The sequence below is a fragment of the Malus sylvestris genome, chromosome 12 (assembly GCF_916048215.2).
Source record: "Malus sylvestris chromosome 12, drMalSylv7.2, whole genome shotgun sequence".
NCBI classification, from domain to species: Eukaryota; Viridiplantae; Streptophyta; class Magnoliopsida; order Rosales; family Rosaceae; genus Malus; species Malus sylvestris.
Genome location: NC_062271.1, coordinates 21,637,378 through 21,658,944, shown reverse-complemented (window position 1 = coordinate 21,658,944; position 21,567 = coordinate 21,637,378). Strand labels below are relative to the sequence as shown.

At 38.5% G+C, this 21,567-nt stretch overlaps 2 protein-coding genes and 1 long non-coding RNA gene across 3 annotated transcripts; 2 read left to right on the top strand and 1 right to left on the bottom strand.

The window, feature by feature from the left end:
- Positions 1–432: 432 nt before the first annotated feature.
- LOC126592245 (uncharacterized) lies at positions 433–2,036 on the top strand. The gene is made up of 3 exons (XM_050257967.1): positions 433–1,315; positions 1,505–1,655; positions 1,994–2,036. The coding sequence occupies exons 1-3, from the start codon at positions 433–435 to the stop codon at positions 2,034–2,036; spliced, it is 1,077 nt and encodes a 358-aa protein (XP_050113924.1).
- A 5,141-nt stretch (positions 2,037–7,177) lies between these two features.
- On the bottom strand, positions 7,178–9,259 carry LOC126593956 (uncharacterized). Its single transcript, XR_007613071.1, has 2 exons — positions 9,161–9,259; positions 7,178–8,943 (listed from the first exon to the last, which is right to left on the bottom strand). It is a non-coding gene; the product is annotated as an uncharacterized LOC126593956 (long non-coding RNA).
- Positions 9,260–16,357: 7,098 nt separating this feature from the next.
- Positions 16,358–17,928, top strand: LOC126593724 (zinc finger protein 10-like). The gene is made up of 2 exons (XM_050259835.1): positions 16,358–16,538; positions 16,686–17,928. Exon 2 carries the CDS (start codon positions 16,700–16,702, stop codon positions 17,681–17,683), a length of 984 nt encoding a protein of 327 aa, XP_050115792.1. The 5' UTR covers positions 16,358–16,538; positions 16,686–16,699; the 3' UTR covers positions 17,684–17,928.
- Positions 17,929–21,567: the final 3,639 nt, after the last annotated feature.

Here is a 21,567-nt window from a genome sequence, read left to right as displayed (position 1 = left end):
GTCTTCATAATAAAGTTGTACAACAAGCTAGAGATTTGATGACACAAAAACAACACATTGAAACATTTGTGATTAAGCAAACTGATGAAGCTCGCATTAATTATCGTACTTTATTGAGTGCCTCACTTGAGTGCACAAGATGGTTGTTGGGACAAGGTTTGCCTTTTCGTGGCCACGATGAATCGTTGAAATCAAGCAATAGGGGCAATTATTTGGAGCTTATGCAATTTCTTTCCAAGCATAATGAACAAGTTAGGAAAGTTGTGTTTGAGAATGGTCCCAAGAATCTTAAGTATACTTCTTCCGATATTCAAAAAGATCTTGTCCGTGCTTGTGCCATTGAAACTGTAGATGCAATCACTAAAGATATGGAAGGTACATTTTTTTTCTCTTTTGGTTGATGGAGCACGTGATTCTTCAACTAAAGAGCAAATGGCGGTGGTATTGCGTTATGTGAACAAAAAAGGAGAAGCAATTGAAAAGTTTTTGGGTGTTCAACATGTCTCCTCTACAACTAGTAGCTCCCTTGAAGAGGCCATTGAGAGATTGTTTGCTACAACAAATTTGAGTATGTTCAAGTTACGAGGACAAGGCTATGATGGAGCTAGCAATATGAAAGGTGAGTTAAATGGTCTTAAAACAAAGATTTTGAACAAATACCCTCAAGCATTTTATATTCATTGCTTTGCACACCAACTCCAACTAGCTCTTGTATTCGTGGCAAAGGAAAATGAGGATGTTGCCAATTTCTTCATCAATGCTAGTAGTTTGGTGAATCTTATTGGATCATCGTGTAAGCGTCGTGATGCATTTAGAGAGAAACAACAAGCACAAATTCAGAAAGCTCTTAATCTTGGTAATCTTGAAACGGGTAAAGGGTTAAATCAAGAAATGAGTCTCATGCGTCCATGTGATACACGGTGGAACTCGCATTATGGTACTATAGTTAGTATTATTGTTATGTTTGAAGCCGTGGTGGAGGTGGTTGAATGGATTAAAAGTGATCGCAACCAAGATAATCTCGGTGAAGCAACTAGGTTATTCAAAGACATACAAACTTTTGATTTTGCATTTCACCTTTTCTTGATGAGACTTATATTGGGAATTACAAATGAGTTATCACAAGCATTGCAAAAGAAAGATCAAGATATTGTGAATGCGATGGCATTAGTGGAAGTATGCAAGCAAAGACTACAATCCTTGAGAGATGATGACTTTGGAGACTTGCTTCAAGATGTAGAAAAGTTTTGTGAGGAGCATGATATTATCATTCCTAACATGGAAGATTTGCATTTCGTACCTGGAAAATCAAGGCGTAAAGCTCCAAAAATCACAAACTTCCATTACTATCGTGTGGACCTCTATTTTCAAGTCCTTGATATGCAACTAAAGGAGTTGAATGATCGCTTCAATGAGGTAAACACCGAGTTACTTCTTTGTATGACATGTTTGAGTCTGGTGAATAATTTTGCATCTTTTGACAAAGCAAAAATTGTTCGTTTAGCCCAACTTTATCCTCAAGATTTTGATCGTATGGACCTTATGAATCTTTCAATTCAACTTGACAATTACATTCATGATATAAAGATGCATAGTGAGTTTTCATCATTGAGAGGAATTAGTGATCTTGCAAAAGAGTTAGTGAAGACCGGAAGGTGTGAAAGCTATATGTTAGTGTATAAACTTCTTACATTGGCTTTGGTGTTACCCGTTGCAACCGCTTCGGTGGAGAGAGCTTTTTCTGCCATGAAGATTGTGAAAACACCATTGCGTAACAAAATGGGAGATCAATGGTTGAGTGATAGCATGCTTGTTTACATTGAGAAAGATGTATTTTCTTTTATTGATAATGAGCCTATTATGCGACGTTTTCATGACATGAAACCTCGCCGGAAACAATTGTAATTTGTTTGTATTAATTAATTATGGAAGACATTACTATATAAAAATATTTAGTTGTTGCCATTTTTCTTTAACCTTGCATTCTTTTAAGTTCGCCCCTCCCCCCAAGAAATCCTAGCTTCGCCACTGTTTAGAATGAACTTGATATGCCAAATTGGTTGTCCAACACCTTGGCATTTGATGTACGCATTTCTGTTTGTTTTAATTTAATAAAATTCTTCTACCGTTAAGTAATATATATATATACAAATTGCTTAAGGGAAGGGATCCCCATTTTTTGAAAAAAATGGGGATTAGGTGTGGGGTCCACTCCACATCGAATTTCAACGATCCGAACCGTTTATTTTGTTAGTCTCGATTCATAGATCATCCTTGCAAAAATTTAATTCAATCCGAAACCATTTGCCTATTTAATTATCAAGATCAAATTTTATTATTTCTTATATAACAAAGTATTCGTTCATTTCCTTGAACCCAATTAGATGTCTTAAACATTTCCGATTTAGCTAATATTTAGCAATGATGATCTATGAATCGAGACTAACAAAATAGACGGTTCGGATCGTTGAAATTCGATGTGGAGTGGGCCCCACACCTAATCCCCATTTTTTTCAAAAAATGGGGATCCCTTCCCTTAAGCAATCTGTATATATATATGGGTATGATATCCACACATCTCATTTACTTCTCACACACCTTTTTAATTTTCGGCCGTTAGATCAGATGAATTGAAGAAGATCAATAGACAGAAATTATCAAGGGGTTTGTAAGAAGTAAAATATCGTGTGTGGATAGCATACCCCTATATATATTGAACTTTTTTTTTGAACAAATGATATTATATATACTAAGGTGAAGGGAGTGAGCTTAGCCTCACAATAGGCTTACAATAATGTGGTCCAAATTCACCTTTGGAGAGAATCGAATCGAAGACCTCTCACTTACAAGTAAAGAGGATTACCACTAAATCGTAGTACAAAGTGACTAACACACACACACACACACACACACACACACATAGGACTATTAATATAAAATAAGCCTTGTTATGGGGCTAAATTGTTTATTGTTTACACAAAGTCGCACGACTCTAGCCCACCAACTTTGAAGCCCAATTAAGGATATTATCTCTGACTCGAATGACTGCCTCAACCTGTCCAAGGGCTCAAACAGGCTCCTCCCCAAAGTGTGTCTGCCATGTAGACGACTATATTCAATAATATCTTGCCTCCTTAAGTGTCTATGTACGCGTCATTCAACATGTTGATGTCACCATGATGATCGAGTGAACCACCACAAAATACAGGTGAGGGCTACCAACCAAGAATTATAGTCACTATCAATGTCAAATGACTGATTTACCCATGCTCTAGCTCAGCAATAAGATCGAGGTTACTCTTTCTCCATTGCTTATAAATTGAACCAGAGGCCTTCAAGCTCAAGATCTTCATCAAATTTAATCTCTACTATTATACAAAACCCTAAGGGATTTCTCAAATAATTTTATTGAGAGACATCTTGTGGTCCTCATTCTGTAACTTTTCTCAACGATTAAATTAACTATCTATACTTTAGTACATAATTCATATATCATCCTTATAAAAAATTAGATAATTCAAAACATTAAGACTTCCAATGATAGTGAAGAAAATAGACGAATATAGTTTTTCAAAGAAACACTAATATCATTATAATTTAATCCAACGGTCAAAGGGTTTCGGATTTGGGTGATTTTCGGTAGAGGTGATATTTGAGAGATGACCTAAAAGGTAGACGGTTAGATCGTTAAAATACGATGTGAAGAGAGCCCTACAAAGAATCCCTTAGTTTATTTGAGGAATCCCTCAAATAAGTTTACTTGAGGAATCCCTCAACAAAAGAGTTAGGGGAATCACATATTTATACCACATTAGTGTACTATCTAATATGGTATAAGTGATTCATACTACCTATATTCAATGAGATAAATTCATTAATTGATACAACATGCGTACATTACTTACCATATCATATAGTACAATAATGTGATACAAAAATATGGTCTCCTCATTACTTTTCCATATAGAATAAGAACGTTTTAAAAACCCTTAACTTTCTAGACATAGACAGATATGAATAATGACATATTTGGCATCAATCCAACGATCATGTAAGTAAAAAATAAGTCCATCAAGAATGATGCGTAAAAAATAAGAAAAATTAAAGAAAATGACTTAAAAATTTTGAATTTTAAAAATAAAAAGTAAAATGAATAGTATTAAAAACTTTTTGTTAAAATTCCCTGAAAAATAACGGTTATATAGATCGTCGTATATTAGAGGACTGGTAGTGTATAAAATATTAAAACTTTACACGCCTAAAGATGAAAAATGCATTTCATCCCATTCATGGACGTCTTGGAGTCTATGATCTTCTATAGGCGCGATTAACTAACATCGAATTTAAAATCACTGGTGTCGAATTAAATGTACATGGTGTCGGTTAAAACCGATGCCAACCTGACACACTTTTCTAACTAGTCAACTTTATGACACTCTTTATTAAAAGTACGGTGTCGGTTTAAATTCATGTTGGTGTCGGTCTTAACCGACACCAACTTCTGACACACTTTTTCAAATTCACATAGCGTCGGTTTAATGAAACTTTTGTCGCATTAAAATATGATAGTGTCGGTTAAAACTGACACTAAGTTTACCAAGTGGGAAATTTCCCGCCTAATATTTCATCGAATTCATCCTTTCATGCCTAGAGTTTCCCACCTAATATTTCATCCAATTCATCCATTTCCCGCCTAATATTTAACCCAAAGAAAAAAAAATAACCAGCTTTTTTTTTTTGTGTTATCTCATATAACATTTTAAAATTTTAATAAATAAAATTTAACTTGAATAAAATACGTAATAAAAAACATAAATAGAATTTTATTATAAAATATCATCACATGCTAATTGAAACATAGTCTAATTAATAATTACAATATATAAAATAATTAATATATTTATTCCAAGTCATCATATGTTAGGTCGTCATCGATATTGGCATAATTAACGAACTGAGTAGGCAATGGTAATTATTCATGAAAATGAGTCCCTTTCACGTTGTAAGGAAATTTTCATTGTATAGTATCTGATCTCAAAGCATATACAAACAAGTTTGACGGTTGGATTGTTGAAATTAGTTTTGTAGAATGCGTATCTCATCAAAACAATAAATTCACTAACACCTATGATTTATTTATACTTTCATTAAGTATAACATAAGATTTGTGGTATCCATTAGTGTAAATATTTTAAATTGAAGATCAAATTCATTCATTGTATTCATATAGGGTCAAGGAGTGTAGCTGTAAAAAATCATCAAAATCGGAGTTAAAATAACCGTTAAATCGTGATTTTTCGTTTATAACCGTAAAAAAGTTTTGTCCCATTACTTGATCTTTGAATGTTTGTTTTTTGGCGTATGCAATCTCGAAACATATAATAACAAGTTTGACGGTTGGATCGTTGAAATTAGTTTCGTAGGATGTGTATCTCATCAAAACGATAGATTCACTAACACTTAGAATTTATTTATACTTTCATTAAGTATAACATAAGATTTGTGGTATCCAGTAGTGTAATTATTTTAAATTGAAGATCAAACTCATTCATTGTATTCATATAGGGTTAAGGAATGTAGCTGTAAAAAAATCATCAAAATTGGAGTTAAAATAACCGTTAAATCATGATTTTTCGTTTATAACCGTAAAAAAGTTTTGTCCCGTTACTTGATCTCTGAATGTTTGTTTTTTGTGATTTTTAGCGTATGCGATCTCGAAGCATATACAAACAAGTTTGACAGTTGGATCGTTGAAATTAGTTTCATAGGATGCGTATCTCATCAAAACGATAGACTCACTAACACTTAGAGTTTATTTATACTTTCATTAAGTATAACATAAGATTTGTGGTATCCACTAGTGTAAATATTTTAAATTGAAGATCGAATTCAGTCATTGTATTCATATAGGGTCAAGGAGTGTAGTTGTAAAAAAATCATCAAAATCGGAGTTAAAATAACCGTTAAATCGTGATTTTTCGTTTATAACCGTCGAAATTAGTTTCGTAGAATTCATATCCAATCAAGTTCAATGGTGTGTATAAATTTATTTATTAAGTAGATTTAAATTTATTTATTTTGCATGTATAACACTTAAGAAATTGAATGGTATGTATATTTAAGCCAATCCAATGGTCACCAATTTTTAAAATTTAATTTAATATATATATATATATATATATATAATTATTATAGTTTTTAGTGGTATAAAATTGTTAAAAGCGACACCAGTCTTCAATCCACACTCATACTTTATGTCGCTTAAAAGCGATACCAGTATTAAAAAATTATTAAAATGTATGTTTACGTCAGTTTAAAAGCGACATAGACATTTTATGACGCTTATAAGCGATAGTAAATCCGACGTCATGTTTAGTTAGTGTCGCAATTGTCTTATCCGACACTATATTATATTAAACTGACACCACTCACTGACACTATAAAACTCTTTTGTAGTAGTAACACATGTAATGAAAATTTGAGGACCCTGTGTGGTGGCACCTTTTGCACACCCTCAAGGCCGGCTCTGGTTAAATTGTGATCTTACTCTTTTGATAATGTACAATATTAAATTTGTTTGAATATATACATAGGTACATGATTTATAAGTGCAATCATATGCGTAAGTCTATTAATAAACTTGATTAGGCCGAGTTGTACAATTATTCTGTAGTAGGTTTTGTTATGTTTGGGGTTTTCTGTTCAACCAACAACAACAACAACAACAAAGCCTTTTCCCACTAAGTGGGGTCGGCTATATGAATCCTAGAACGCCATTGCGCTCGGTTTTGTGTCATGTCCTCCGTTAGATCCAAGTACTCTAAGTCTTTTCTTAGAGTCTCTTCCAAAGTTTTCCTAGGTCTTCCTCTACCTCTTCGGCCCTGAACCTCTGTCCCGTAGTCACATCTTCGAACCGGAGCGTCAGTCGGCCTTCTTTGCACATGTCCAAATCACCGGAGCTGATTTTCTCTCATCTTTCCTACAATTTCGGCTACTCCTACTTTACCTCGGATATCCTCATTCCCAATCTTATCCTTTCTCGTGTGCCCACACATCCCACGAAGCATCCTCATCTCCGCTACACCCATTTTGTGTACGTGTTGATGCTTCACCGCCCAACATTTTGTGCCATACAACATCGCTGGCCTTATTGCCGTCCTATAAAATTTTCCCTTGAGCTTCAGTGGCCTACGACGGTCACACAACACGCCGGATGCACTCTTACACTTCATCCATCCAGCTCGTATTCTATGGTTGAGATCTCCATCTAATTCTCCGTTCTCTTGCAAGATAGATCCTAGGTAGCGAAAACGGTCGCTTTTTGTGATCTTCGCTAGATTGCTCCGGTCATTAGTGTGGATAAGTATATAAATGGATAGAGATAGGAAAGCAAACACAAGATGTACGTGGTTCACCCAGATTGGCTACGTCCACGGAATAGAAGAGTTCTCATTAATTGTGAAGGGTTTACACAAGTACATAGGTTCAAGCTCTCCTTTAGTGAGTACAAGTGAATGATTTAGTACAAATGACATTAGGAAATATTGTGGGAGAATGATCTCGTAATCACGAAACTTCTAAATATCGGAGTGTGGTGTCGTCTTGACTTGCCTTATCTGTCTTATAGGTAGATGTGGCAGCTTCTCTGGAAGTACTCTTCCTCCATCCAGGGGTGGTATCTTTAACTGGTGGAGATGCACAAGGTAATGTATCAATTTCACTTGAAGCTTACTTGTAGTTTCAGGCTTGGTCAAGCGCGATACAAACCATGTAGTAGGAGTCCCCCAAGTCGCCGAGCTAGGGGGTCTGCTGAAAGAGGTGACAGACAAGGTAATCCGACTGATTGTTCACCTTCTCCCCATCTTGCAGCAGCATGAAGGATAAAGAGAAGAAAAATGAGAAGAGATGATATGAGATACTTTTGCTTTTGAAGAAGTAACTTTCCACAGGCTTATTCTTGAACTGAGCTGGAGGGTTTTCTGGTTTCCTCCAGAGTATAAGGCCGACTGAAGAATTTGAGGGTCAAAACAAGTCCATCAAATCTAGAGTACGTTCCACCCTGCTGATATGGGATACTTTTGCTTTTGACAGAGTAATGGATGTATCGGCACGTGTGCTGTTACGCTTGTCTCCACATGCTTCCTTGTATCCTTCGCACTTGCCCTATCTGTTCCTCAAGCAGATGCGGAATCTTCCCTGGAAACATAAGACGTTGAAGATGAGTACTCGAGAGCAATGCCAGGTAAGTAATCAGGTAAGGGGTTCCAGGCAGTCAGTTCCTGGCTGGAAGCTTGATTCCAAGTGCTGACTGATTGCTCTCTTTCTCCTTGTCTTGCAGGTAAAAACAAGGCCAAAGGAAAAGACAGGGAAAAAGCATGATATGGGATACTCTTGCTTTTAACCCTGATGATATGAGATATTCTTGCTCTAGTATAGCTTGTTTGCAGAGGTATTATCGGGGGGAAAGAAAGCTGAATATTTCGAAAGGCTTCGTTGGGAGTGCCCTTTCAGATATGATGAAGGGTTGAGCATTTTTGCAAGTCTGCCTGTCCGTTGGGGATGGAGGTCGACATATATAGGAGTCTCCCTAACAACAAGTAGTAATGCTATTCCTTTACCCTGCTTGGTCATAGCACGGTAGTGGGAGCTGCCAGTTTCACATGTTTTAACTCTGTCAGAGCACTTTGAAAAAGTGGTCTGTGGTATCTGGCTCTCGAGATTCGGAGAACGATGCCTCATCGATTTTTGAGAAAGCAATCATGCTGGGGGTCTGACTCTCGAGATTCGGAGAGTAGTGTCTCTTCGATTTTTGAGGAAGTAATCATGTTGGGAGTCTGGCTCTCGAGATTCGGAGGGCGGTGCCTCTTCGGTTTTGGAGCAAGCAATCCTGTTGGGAGTGTTGTCTCGAATGTGAGTAAAGGTTGGGCATGTTTGCTAGTCTACCTTGCCACGAAGCACAAAGGTTGACACACAGGGACTTTCCAATTATCCAGCAATGGTACTGTTCCTTTACCCTCTCTTCACTTTTGAGAAAGTAGTCATGTTGGGAGTCTGGCTCTCGAGATTCGGAGGACGGTGCCTCTTCGATTTTGGAGCAAGCAATCTTGTTGGGAGTGTTTTCTCGAATGTGAGTAAAGGTTGGGCATGTTTGCTAGTCTACCTTGCCACGAAGCACAGAGGTTGACACACAGGGACTTTCCAATTATCCAGCAGTGGTACTGTTCCTTTACCCTTGTGGGTAATAATATGGTAGCTAGACCTTCAAAATTTATGTGTCTAAACTTTGCTAGTGCTGTTTCTTTGCTATTCTTTTACCTTTCTTGGTCAGAGCGATGTAGTGGGAGCTGCAAGCTTCACGTGCTCAACTTTGGCAGAGAACTTTGGCAAAGTTATCTGTAGTACCCATGAGCTATTGTTGCGTGTGGGAAGTGGGTGATTGAACAGTAAGATTCATGTGCTTTCTACTTCACCAGAAGTCTTCGACAGAATGCCCATAATTTCTGCAAAGCTGAGTGTGCGTGTGACAGGTGCTGACAAGGCTAGAAAAGTAGGTGCCTATTCGATTTCTGAGATCGGCCCTCGTGGTCTCTGAGCAGCCCAGCTTTTGAGAAAGCGAGCGCCTCTTCGATTGATTCGGAGAACGATGCCTCATCGATTTTTGAGAAAGCAATCATGCTGGGGGTCTGGCTCTCGAAGATTCGGGGAGCAGTGTCTCTTCGATTTTTGAGAAAGTAATCATGTTGGGAGTCTGGCTCTCGAGATTCGGAGGGCGGTGCCTCTTCGATTTTGGAGCAAGCAATCTTGTTGGGAGTGTTTTCTCGAATGTGAGTAAAGGTTGGGCATGTTTGCTAGTCTACCTTGCCACGAAGCACAGAGGTTGACACACAGGGACTTTCCAATTATCCAGCAATGGTACTGTTCTTTTACCCTCTCTTCAATTTTTAAGAAAGTAGTCATGTTGGGAGTCTGGCTCTCGAGATTCGGAGGACGGTGCCTCTTCGATTTTGGAGCAAGCAATCTTATTGGGAGTGTTTTCTCGAAATGTGAGTAAAGGTTGGGCATGTTTGCTAGTCTACCTTGCCACGAAGCACAGAGGTTGACACACATGGACTTTCCAATTATCCAGCAGTGGTACTGTTCATTTACCCTTGTGGGTAATAATATGGTAGCTAGACCTTCAAAATTTATGGGTCTAAACTTTGTTAGTGCTGTTTCTTTGCTATTCTTTTACCCTTCTTGGTCAGAGCGATGTAGTGGGAGCTGCAAGCTTCACGTGCTCAACTTTGGCAGAGAACTTTGGCAAAGTTATCTGTGGTACCCATGAGCTATTGTTGCGTGTGGGAAGTGGGTGATTGAACAGTAAGATTCATGTGCTTTCTACTTCACCAGAAGTCTTCGACAGAATGCCCATAATTTCCGCAAAGCTGAGTGTGCGTGTGACAGGTGCTGACAAGGCTGGAAAAGTAGGTGCCTCTTCGATTTCTGAGATCGGCCCTCGTGGTCTCTGGGGAGCCCAGCTTTTGAGAAAGCGAGCGCCTCTTCGATTTCTGAGATCGGCATTCGTGGTCTTTGAGCAGCCCAACTTTTGAGAAAGCAAACGCCTCTTCGATTTCTGAGATCAACCCTCGTGATCTCTAAGCAGCCCAGCTTTTAAGAAAGCAAACGCCTCTTCGATTTCTGAGCAGGCGCCTCTTCGATTTCTGAAGCTCCGTCGAGTGCAGATTTTTATAGGGGCTGGCATTAAGTTCCAAAGCACACTTGAATCTCCACCAGTAGAAGCTTCATTCTTGCACTTCTAAGATCTTGATTTGTCCGACCTCTTCTCTCTTCAACACCTTTGAAAATGTCTGGCCCCTCCGACCGTCGTTTTGACTTGAACCTTGTTGAAGAGGTAGCCCCGCCTTCTCCAGACAACATATGGCGCCCATCCTTCGTCTCCCCTACTGGTCCTCTTACCGTTGGGGATTCCGTGATGAAGAATGATATGACCGCTGCGGTGGTGGCCAGGAACCTTCTCACTCCCAAAGATAATATACTACTTTCCAAACGGTCTGATGAGTTGGCTATTAAGGATTCGCTGGCTCTCAGTGTTCAATGTGCAGGTTCTGTGTCTAATATGGCCCAACGCCTATTTGCTCGAACCCGCCAAGTTGAATCATTGGCGGCTGAAGTGATGAGTCTCAAACAGGAGATTAGAGGGCTCAAGCATGAGAATAAACAGTTGCACCGGCTCGCACATGACTATGCTACAAACATGAAGATGAAGCTTGACCAGATGAAGGAAACTGATGGTCAGGTTTTACTTGATCATCAGAGATTTGTGGGTTTGTTCCAAAGGCATTTATTGCCTTCGTCTTCTGGGGCTGTACCGCGTAATGAAGCTCCGAATGATCAACCTCTGATGCCTCCTCCTTCTAGGGTTCTGTCCAGTACTGAGGCTCCAAATGATCCCCCTCCGGTGCCTTCTCTTTCTGGGTCTCTACCGACTGCTGAGACTTCTCCTAAGCAACCTTTGTGAAGGCTCCCTCTTGTGTGTTTATTTTGACTCATGTATATGTACATATTTGTAGCTTATCGGGGATATCAATAAATAAGCTTTCCTTCATTTCAACGTATTGTGTTAAATACACCAAAGCCTTCTTCGCTAAGTTCTTTGAATTTTCTTTTGTTGAAGCTTGTATGTTGAAGCTTTCTGAGTGGAGCATGTAGGTTGGGGTAGTGTTCCCTTAATTTCCCGAGTGAGGAAAACTTCTAGGTTGGAGACTTGGAAAATCCAAGTCACTGAGTGGGATCGGCTATATGAATCTTAGAACGCCATTGTGCTCGATCCTGTGTCATGTCCTTCGTTAGATCCAAGTACTCTAAGTCTTTTCTTAGAGTCTCTTCCAAAGTTTTCCTAGGTCTTCCTCTACCCCTTCGGCCCTGAACCTCTGTCCCATAGTCGCATCTTCTAATCGGAGCGTCAATAGGCCTTCTTTGCACATGTCCAAACCACCGTAACCGATTTTCTCTCATCTTTCCTTCAATTTTGGCTACTCCTACTTTACCCCGGATATCCTCATTCCTAATCTTATCCTTTCTCGTGTGCCCACACATCCAACGAAGCATCCTCATCTCCGCTACACCCATTTTGTGTACGTGTTGATGTTTCACCGCCCAACATTCTGTGCCATATAGCATCGCCGGCCTTATTGCCGTCCTATAAAATTTTCCCTTGAGCTTTAGTGGCATACGGCGGTCACACAACACGCCGGATGCACTCTTCCACTTCATCCATCCAGCTTGTATTCTATGGTTGAGATCTCCATCTAATTCTCCGTTCTTTTGCAAGATAGATCCTAGGTAACGAAAACGGTCGCTCTTTGGTATTTCTTGATCTCCGATCCTCACCCCTAACTCGTTTTGGCCTCCATTTGCACTGAACTTGCACTCCATATATTCTGTCTTTGATCGGCTTAGGCGAAGACCTTTAGATTCCAACACTTCTCTCCAAAGGTTAAGCTTTGCATTTACCCCTTCCTGAGTTTCATCTATAAACACTATATCGTCTGCGAAAAGCATACACCAAGGAATATCATCTTGAATATGTCCTGTTAACTCATCCATTACCAACGCAAAAAGGTAAGGACTTAAGGATGAGCCTTGATGTAATCCTACAGTTATGGGAAAGCTTTCGGTTTGTCCTTCATGAGTTCTTACGGCAGTCTTTGCTCCTTCATACATATCCTTTATAGCTTGGATATATGCTACTCGTACTCCTTTCTTCTCTAAAATCCTCCAAAGAATGTCTCTTGGGACCCTATCATACGCTTTTTCCAAATCTATAAAGACCATGTGTAAATCTTTTTTCCCATCTCTATATCTTTCCATCAATCTTCGTAAGAGATAGATTGCCTCCATGGTTGAGCGCCCTGGCATGAACCCGAATTGGTTGTCCAAAACCCGTGTCTCTTGCCTCAATCTATGCTCAATGACTCTCTCCCAGAGCTTCATTGTATGACTCATTAGCTTAATACCCCTATAGTTCATGCAATTTTGTACGTCGCCCTTATTCTTGTAGATAGGCACCAAAGTGCTCGTTCGCCACTCATTTGGCATCTTCTTCGTTTTCAAAATCCTATTGAAAAGGTCAGTGAGCCATGTTATACCTGTCTCTCCCAAAAGTTTCCACACTTCGATTGGTATATTGTCTGGGCCTATTGCTTTTTTATGCTTCATCTTCTTCAAAGCTACAACCACTTCTTCCTTCCGGATTCGACGATAAAAAGAGTAGTTTCTACACTCTTCTGAGTTACTCAACTCCCCTAAAGAAGCACTCATTTCATGTCCTTCATTGAAAAGATTATGAAAATAACCTCTCCATCTGTCTTTAACCGCGTTCTCTGTAGCAAGAACATTTCCATCCTCATCCTTGATGCACCTCACTTGGTTTAGGTCTCTTGTCTTCTTTTCCCTTGCTCTAGATAGTTTATAGATATCCAACTCTCCTTCTTTGGTATCTAGTCGTTTATACATATCGTCGTAAGCCGCTAACTTAGCTTCTCTGACAGCTTTCTTCGCCTCTTGCTTCGCTTTTCTATACCTTTCACCATTTTCATCGGTCCTCTCCTTGTATAAGGCTTTACAACATTCCTTCTTAGCCTTCACCTTTGTTTGTACCTCCTCATTCCACCACCAAGATTCCTTTTGGTGTGGGGCAAAGCCCTTGAACTCTCCTAATACCTCTTTTGCTACTTTTCGGATACAACTAGCCATGGAATCCCACATTTGGCTAGCTTCCCCCTCTCTATCCCACACACATTGGGTGATTACCTTCTCTTTGAAAATGACTTGTTTTTCTTCTTTTAGATTCCACCATCTAGTCCTTGGGCACTTCCAAGTCTTGTTCTTTTGTCTTACTCTTTTGATATGTACATCCATCACCAACAAGCGATGTTGATTAGCCACGCTCTCTCCTGGTATAACTTTGCAATCCTTACAAGTTATACGATCCCCTTTCCTCATTAGAAGAAAATCTATTTGTGTTTTTGACGACCCACTCTTGTAGGTGATCACATGTTCTTCTCTCTTCTTAAAGAAGGTGTTGGCTAAGAAGAGATCATATGCCATTGCAAAATCCAAGATAGCTTCCCCATCCTCGTTTCTCTCCCCAAAACCATGGCCACCATGAAAACCTCCATAGTTGCCTGTCTCCCTGCCCACGTGTCCATTTAAATCTCCTCCTATAAATAACTTCTCCGTCTGAGCAATTCCTTGCACCAAGTCTCCAAGATCTTCCCAAAATTTCTCCTTCGAACTCGTATCCAACCCTACTTGAGGTGCGTACGCACTAATCACATTGATAAGTTCTTGTCCTATTACAATCTTGATTGCCATGATTCTATCTCCTACCCTCTTGACATCTACAACATCTTGTACCAAGGTCTTGTCCACGATGATGCCAACACCGTTTCTCGTTCTATTTGTGCCCGAATACCAAAGTTTAAACCCTGAGTTTTCTAGATCCTTTGCCTTACTACCAACCCACTTAGTTTCTTGTAGGCACATAATATTTATCCTTCTCCTCACCATAACTTCCACTACTTCCATAGATTTTCCCGTTAAGGTTCCTATATTCCACGTTCCTAAACGCATTTTGCTCTCTTGAACTCTACCCTTCTGTCCTAGCTTCTTCACCCTCCCCCGTCTAATAGGATCAAAGTACTTCTTTTGTGTGTCCCGGGTAAAGTTGATAGGAGCATATGCTCCCAAACAACTTTGAGTGGAGTCGTTCGAAAAGAAGTTTCTATGGCCCCCTTGCTCATTTAACACTGCATCCGGGTGCCGATGGAGATACAGCGACCCTTGCTCACTTATCACTGTGCTCGGGCCACACAGCGCGCCACTTACGGGTGACGCCCTAGCTTTAGCGCGATTTTGTTCTGGATTCATTTTCATAAGGATTCGACGTGATCATGGAGTGCCGGCTGTCGACTACCTGACGCCCTCCCCCTCCTCCTTTATCCGGGCTTGGGACCGGCCATGTAAGACATAGGCGGAGTTTTTCTGTTCAACCAAAAAAAATAAATAAATAAAAGTCCAATTTATCTCCCACGATTTGTTTTTTTTTTTAGATTTAAAATCAATAAAAGTAATCATTGAGATTGCTTACTGTCAATCATTTTGGTCATTTTGTTAAAAATCTCCATTAAATTGAAGAAACTACCAATTCAATATGAGATGTTGATTTGACAAAAATACCCTCAATTTAATGGAAAATTTTGACGGAATGACCAAATTTATTAACAATATCAGAGATCACTTCTGTCGATTTTAAATATCAAGAACCAAAATAAAGAGTTATATCAATCTCAAAGATCATTTTGGCTCATTTTGGCTAAAAAGCCAATTGATATAAAGGAGTGAGAGAAGATCAAAATATGGGAACTGGATTCCCTTCGGATTCAAAATGATTTGAGCCCACTAATCAATGAATTCGGGCCATTGAAATTTGATTCAACGGCTACAATTATTATAACTTTTAGAGGAACTCCTTGTTTATAGCCGTTAGATCAAATTTCAATGGTCTGAATTCATTGATTAGTGGGCTCAGATCCCTTGAATCCGGAAGAGATCTAGTTCCCAAAATATAAACCTGGAGCAATCTGCACGATCGCCATTGCTTTTTCTCTTTTTCTTTCTTTAAGTATGAGGTGTTTTCTTCTATTTCGAATACTGGATGTGTCTTGGCCCTCGGGCTATGTGTTCTAGATGTTGTTACGTACTTGCCAGAAGTTCAACAACGGACGGCTTCTTGTCAACCCAGAAGACTACGACCAATATTCGGCACACGTGTATATCTTTGGAATATGAGTAAAACAAAAGAATTAAAACAAAATCGTCAAGGCTACCTTTCTGCTAATTAGTCTTTTAGCCTCTTAATCAAAGTATACTGTTCAGTGAGAATTATACTTGTAGTTGTATATGATATGTTGACCGATATGATATATATGTTAATTAGTTGGAAAAATTAATTCGTTTAAATACGATTTATCTCCTTAACGGCCTTAATTTACGGTATGTAGTTATAAATTGTACATTATCTTATTGTGTGACGGTCATACTCTGAAGTTTGAATGTCTCTAGTGATATAATAATGATGATGCATGATATCATGTGTAGCCTGATTGTATATGTAATTTTAGTACAAAGGAGGAGGAATTGAAGCATCTTGGCACTCTTTTACATAAGGAGATTTCAGTCAGTTTGTTTCAGTTTGTCTCTAAGCACCCTCAACTTACAAGAGGGACTCATCAGATCAGGACCCGCAACAGTGATTTATTATATGTTAAACCATTAATTGCTTCCCCCTCCAAAGAGAAAAACAGAGAGAAAATATAAGTACTGACTGAAAGCCAACCAGAAATACTAAACAAAAAGAAAAAGTTGCTACCATTTTATCAGGCAAGGCATAGAGTATTTGCCACTTTGATTACCTTCCAATTAAACACCACCCTAAGCAACCTCTCAGACGTCCTCCTTGGCTCAGTTCAGTCCATGTACTTTTCAGACTCCAACTTAAATATATACACTCAAATATTATTGCACTTCTTTCATAACCCCATCTACTTTGATTACCTTTCATCTTTTTTTTTTTTTTTTTTTTTTGGAATTTTGATTTTCCTTACAATTGAGCCTTGCGGCAGAGAGTAGTGCAACAATGGAACAAGCACGGTATTGGATGTGGGCAAAGCGTAAACACAACAGCTCGAGTTCATCCAATCACGATCATCATGTTCAAGTGCCAACTTCAAACGATGATTCATGGGAAGAACAAGCTTTCGCCGAAGATGCAGCAGGGCCTCTCGGAGGCTGCATATGGCCTCCGAGATCTTATTCTTGCAGTTTCTGTAGGAGAGAGTTCCGTTCAGCTCAAGCTCTGGGCGGCCACATGAATGTTCACAGGAGAGACAGGGCTAGACTAAAGCAGTCTCCAAATGACGAAACTGCCCTTCAAAACAACCTTCATCATCATCAGGATCATGATCATTCTGTCCAAAATAGTGCTAATAATCCCTTTTCATCATCTTTGGGTAGTTTCCAATTCCCATCTCGTCAAGTTTGTGCCCTGGTTTACAACCCTAAAAACCCTAGTTCCGATCCCGGTATTATTGCAACATCAACACCGTCCTCAGTTTCTAAGCTTTCAGCTCAGCTACCATGTAAAAAGAATTGTGCTGAGCAAACCCGGATCCCACCTTCTTCTTCTTCTTCTGCATCTTCTCCTCAATCTTGGTCAGTCTTGGGCACAAACAGATATCATAACAACAAATCTGTGGCGAGAGATCATATTGAAGGAGAGAAGATTTCGAGAGTTGTAGAATATTCTGGTTCTTGTAGGGCAAAGGGTGATCATCATGTCGCAAATAATGATCATAATTTGTCTGTGAGTTTGAATTTGGTTGTCCGCTGTGCTCGTACTTCTGTCTCCAGTGATGGTGATGAGGCTATAGTTAGTTGCAAGAGAAGAAGAACGGATGACATCCCATCATCGTTACCCTTCTTCCTAAAATCAGGTTCTGTTGATAGAGTACATCATCTCCAACCAGCTGAAGGGTTTGAATTTAGCTCCAGCTCTATAGAAGACTTGGATCTTGAGCTTAGGCTTGGTGACCGACCTAAGGTAATTAAAGTTAATAAGTAGCAGAGAGAGGCAATATCAACTGCTGATTATATAAACATATAAGTTTACTGCTTGACCTTGTGCTGGTCTTGTCTGTTTGATGAAATCCTCCTTAGTTTGCACCTTTTTCCCCTTAATTTCATATTTGAGGCCAAGGCTTCTGACTTTGTTTAATTTGATTTCATCTCTTGGAGTGCTGTATGAATTTGTGTAGGGTGTAATAACCACCGTATGGGAGTCACAGAAAAGGATGGAATTAATTACGATTTGTCTTTGTTGATAATCACAATGCATCTCAGCTTACGATTTGTCATTGTATATAATTGTTTGCTCCTTGACAGGATCCTTACAAATTAATAAGTTCATAAAAATTACTTAAGAAAGAGAAATTTAGGATTCTGAGCCCCTTTCAAGTGAAATCATTATCTTCATGTAGCTTTGTATGCTGAGTTTTTGAAATGGAATAGATGTATACCAGTATGTAACTTACTTTTATGAGAAAACAATTATGCATATAATTAGGATGTAGAGTTTTTCCAAGATATTTCTCATGCATCCACAATGGGAACTCCAACTCCTTTCTCTAGTCTAAATATCAAATGTGATTAGAATTAACTTGAGCTCAGCTTAACCAAAGCAACAGCTCTCCACTCAGCACTCAAGTTTAAATTCTCTTGCTTGCAGTTTAGATGGATTTAACATATGTAGAATTTTGTTTGGGAAAAAAAAAACTTTGAGGTAAGCTTGTTATAGGCTAAGCAGTAAATCTGACTAGTTATGATATCAAAAACATGCTGAGTTCAGTCAAGAGTTTAGGTTAGAGAGAGAGAGAGTATTTGTTTGTGAAGTTACTAAAAACTGCATGGAATATCGTGACTCTTTTGCCCATTCAGTATTACCTCACTGACATTCCGTCAGATAGGGTCATAGACAACTCAACTTACCCACACAAAAAAATATAACTCGAGACTCTCCAGGGAGATGACATTTTTCAAAGCAACATAAAGTCAGATACTTCCCAACATCGATTCTCTTTTCTCTTGTATTTTTATCACCACCCCCGTCAGATCTCTTTTGTTTCAGTTTTTTGTATCCTCTCCCGCTAAAATCCATTTGCTTGTGTTATCTGTCTCACTTTTTTCTCTCCCCCTTCGTCTTCTCAAATCTGTCCAAAATTGCCACCAACTCAACGGAATCAATCTAATTAACTATTCATTACCATCACACTATATAATTAAAACCAACTTTCTTTAATCACGAAAGAGAATATTATCGTCTCACCACCTCTCGGCCGCTACATAACTAAGCATCTTTTGGATCTTCTTGTGTTATGCATCGTATATTTTATTTTCAAAAGCCGATGATAAAACCCTAATTCTTGATTTATTTTTTATTTTTTATATTTTAGTTTTAGAAACAACATCCCCAAAATAATTATGCCCACATAATTCTTTTACAGATATAAACCCTAACCCTAGGGCGATCATTCTGCTGCGTTCTTTAAATTTTCAACCTTTATTAACACTGAGCCCGAACTGTGTCCACTTTAATGAGTTTCACAGGGAAAAATATGAAAATGGCAATTATTCGGAAGGAATTTAAGTCGCACCCAACAATTATATTCCACAAAAAGATATGAATCGAAGATTGTTTTAATGATTTGAGAAGCTTTTGATGTGGGATTTTGTTTTCTACGATGCATGTGAAAATGAAAGGCAGAATATAAATTTAAAACAACCAATGCATGGTTGTGTAATGTGCATATATATACAAGGACGGGGCTTGTTAATTTGGGGAAAGCGAGATTGTTTGCTTCGGCTTCTACGAAGTGCTACATCTATGTAAAACGGTTTTAATGGCGATTGGTTGGGGTTTTCTCTTCATATATTAAGATATGAGTTGGACAGGTCTGATAGTTTTACAGAGAAGTTTTAAAGGGAAGTGGCAGTGGTGCACATGGGATTTCAGATGTCGTTTTTCTCTTCTCTATTTAAGGGGCGGTACTATAGAATTGAGTGAGAGAACGAGATAATTATTCTGAGCAGCTCCCAAACCACTGTTTAAAGAATGAGAATTTTGAAGAATAAATTCTGGGGTTATTAGGTGGGTGTGTTGGGAGTAATTGTTTATGGAATTGGATCCTCTCCGAAGCAAACTCTCGGGATCCTCAGGATTCTTTAACACATGCTGTTGGATTGAAATTCAACGGCTACAATTATTATAACTTTAGAGGGTCCCATTGTTTGTAGCCATTGGATTTCGATCCAATGGCCTGTATTAATGGATCCCAAGGGTTTGCCTCATAGAGGATTCAATTCCATCCTTTATATTGTTTGACAACTACGGGTATATTTGTCTGGGAAGGAGTTCCAGCTCTCACGAGCTCACTTCACTACTTCACGAGCTCAGTAAATATTGATGCTAGCTATTTATGTATTAATCACAAAATAAAATTGGAAATTCGTCTTTGAAATTTGATTTTTTTTTTTTTGTAAACGATGAATTTGATTTATTTGAACTTTGTTCTGTAAACTTAAATTGTCAGTATTGGGCTCTGAACTTGTTACAAACTTAAAATATAGAGCAAAAGTTGTTTTGAGGTTGGAGTTTGAGTGAATTTATATAGGCCCGTTTTTGTTATGACCCGTTAGCATAAGCCTATGGCATAAAAGACTATAACACACACCAAATGCAATCACTTTTGCAATTCTTCATCAAACTCAGATTCCTACATCACTAGATACATGTCCATCTATATATGTACATCATGCTTAGAAGCACTACTATAAAAAACATTTTGCGTGACGAAATAAGTTTGTTGTGCAAAGTATGATTTCGTCTGACATGCCCGACCCTAATATTCTCCCAAACACCAGGGTAGATACATGTTGGCCAACACCAGAAGGTGACAAAGCCATATTAGAATGCATGAGAACAAGAAATAACTAAGACTTGTAAATTTAAATGTAATTAATATGCAATTGAGGAACATATTCAGAGCATACAACTAATCCTAGACACTAAAAAGGAATAACACAAAATTGAATGAACAAAGGAATGGGTTCTACACCGAGAAGACTCGAAGATGCCGATGTGGAAGTGCCTTGACGCCGGGATTATACGCCTCGATTCTAAGTCCTGAGGATGCACAAAATAAACATGAGTGAATCAAGTTGATATATATATATATATATATATATATATATATATATATATTATTGAAATAGTTATCAACATACTAACCCCTAAAGTTTTATGGAAATTCATTAGTATAATATGTAATAGGTTTTCCGAAAACCCTAGTATGCCATAAAACCTTTCATAAAACATATCTCGTATATAATGTGTTATCAGCATCGCCCGAAGGCATATGGAACTCTTCAATATGCACATAACAATGCCCGACACACGCCCGCCCAAAGGAAATTTAAGTATCATCTTCCAAACGCATAGAATAGTGCCCTACACACACCCGCCCAAAGGCAATATAGGTATCTCGCCCAAAGGCAGAACAGTGACCACTAGATACACACAAAATCATTGAATATAATCTTTCTAAACATAGGTACGTATATAGCATATAGTCATCCATCATATATACTATAAAGAAGTGTGTAAAAGCATGTTCATAAATAGTATATAGTCATCCATCATATATACTACAAAGAACATCAGTTCGATAAAATATGATATTCCAAAATATTCTCAGTAAGCATAATATCTCATAAAACGTAGTCTAATAATCATGCTTTTCATGTATGCATTTCTACTATTAAAACATGCATTTTGGAAGAGGTCCACTCACAGATACTTCACCGTCGAAGAGCCACGCAAACTAGTAAAGACGGAAACGCCACAATAAATGCACCTAAGCACATAAAGGGTCCAATTAATAAAACTCTATC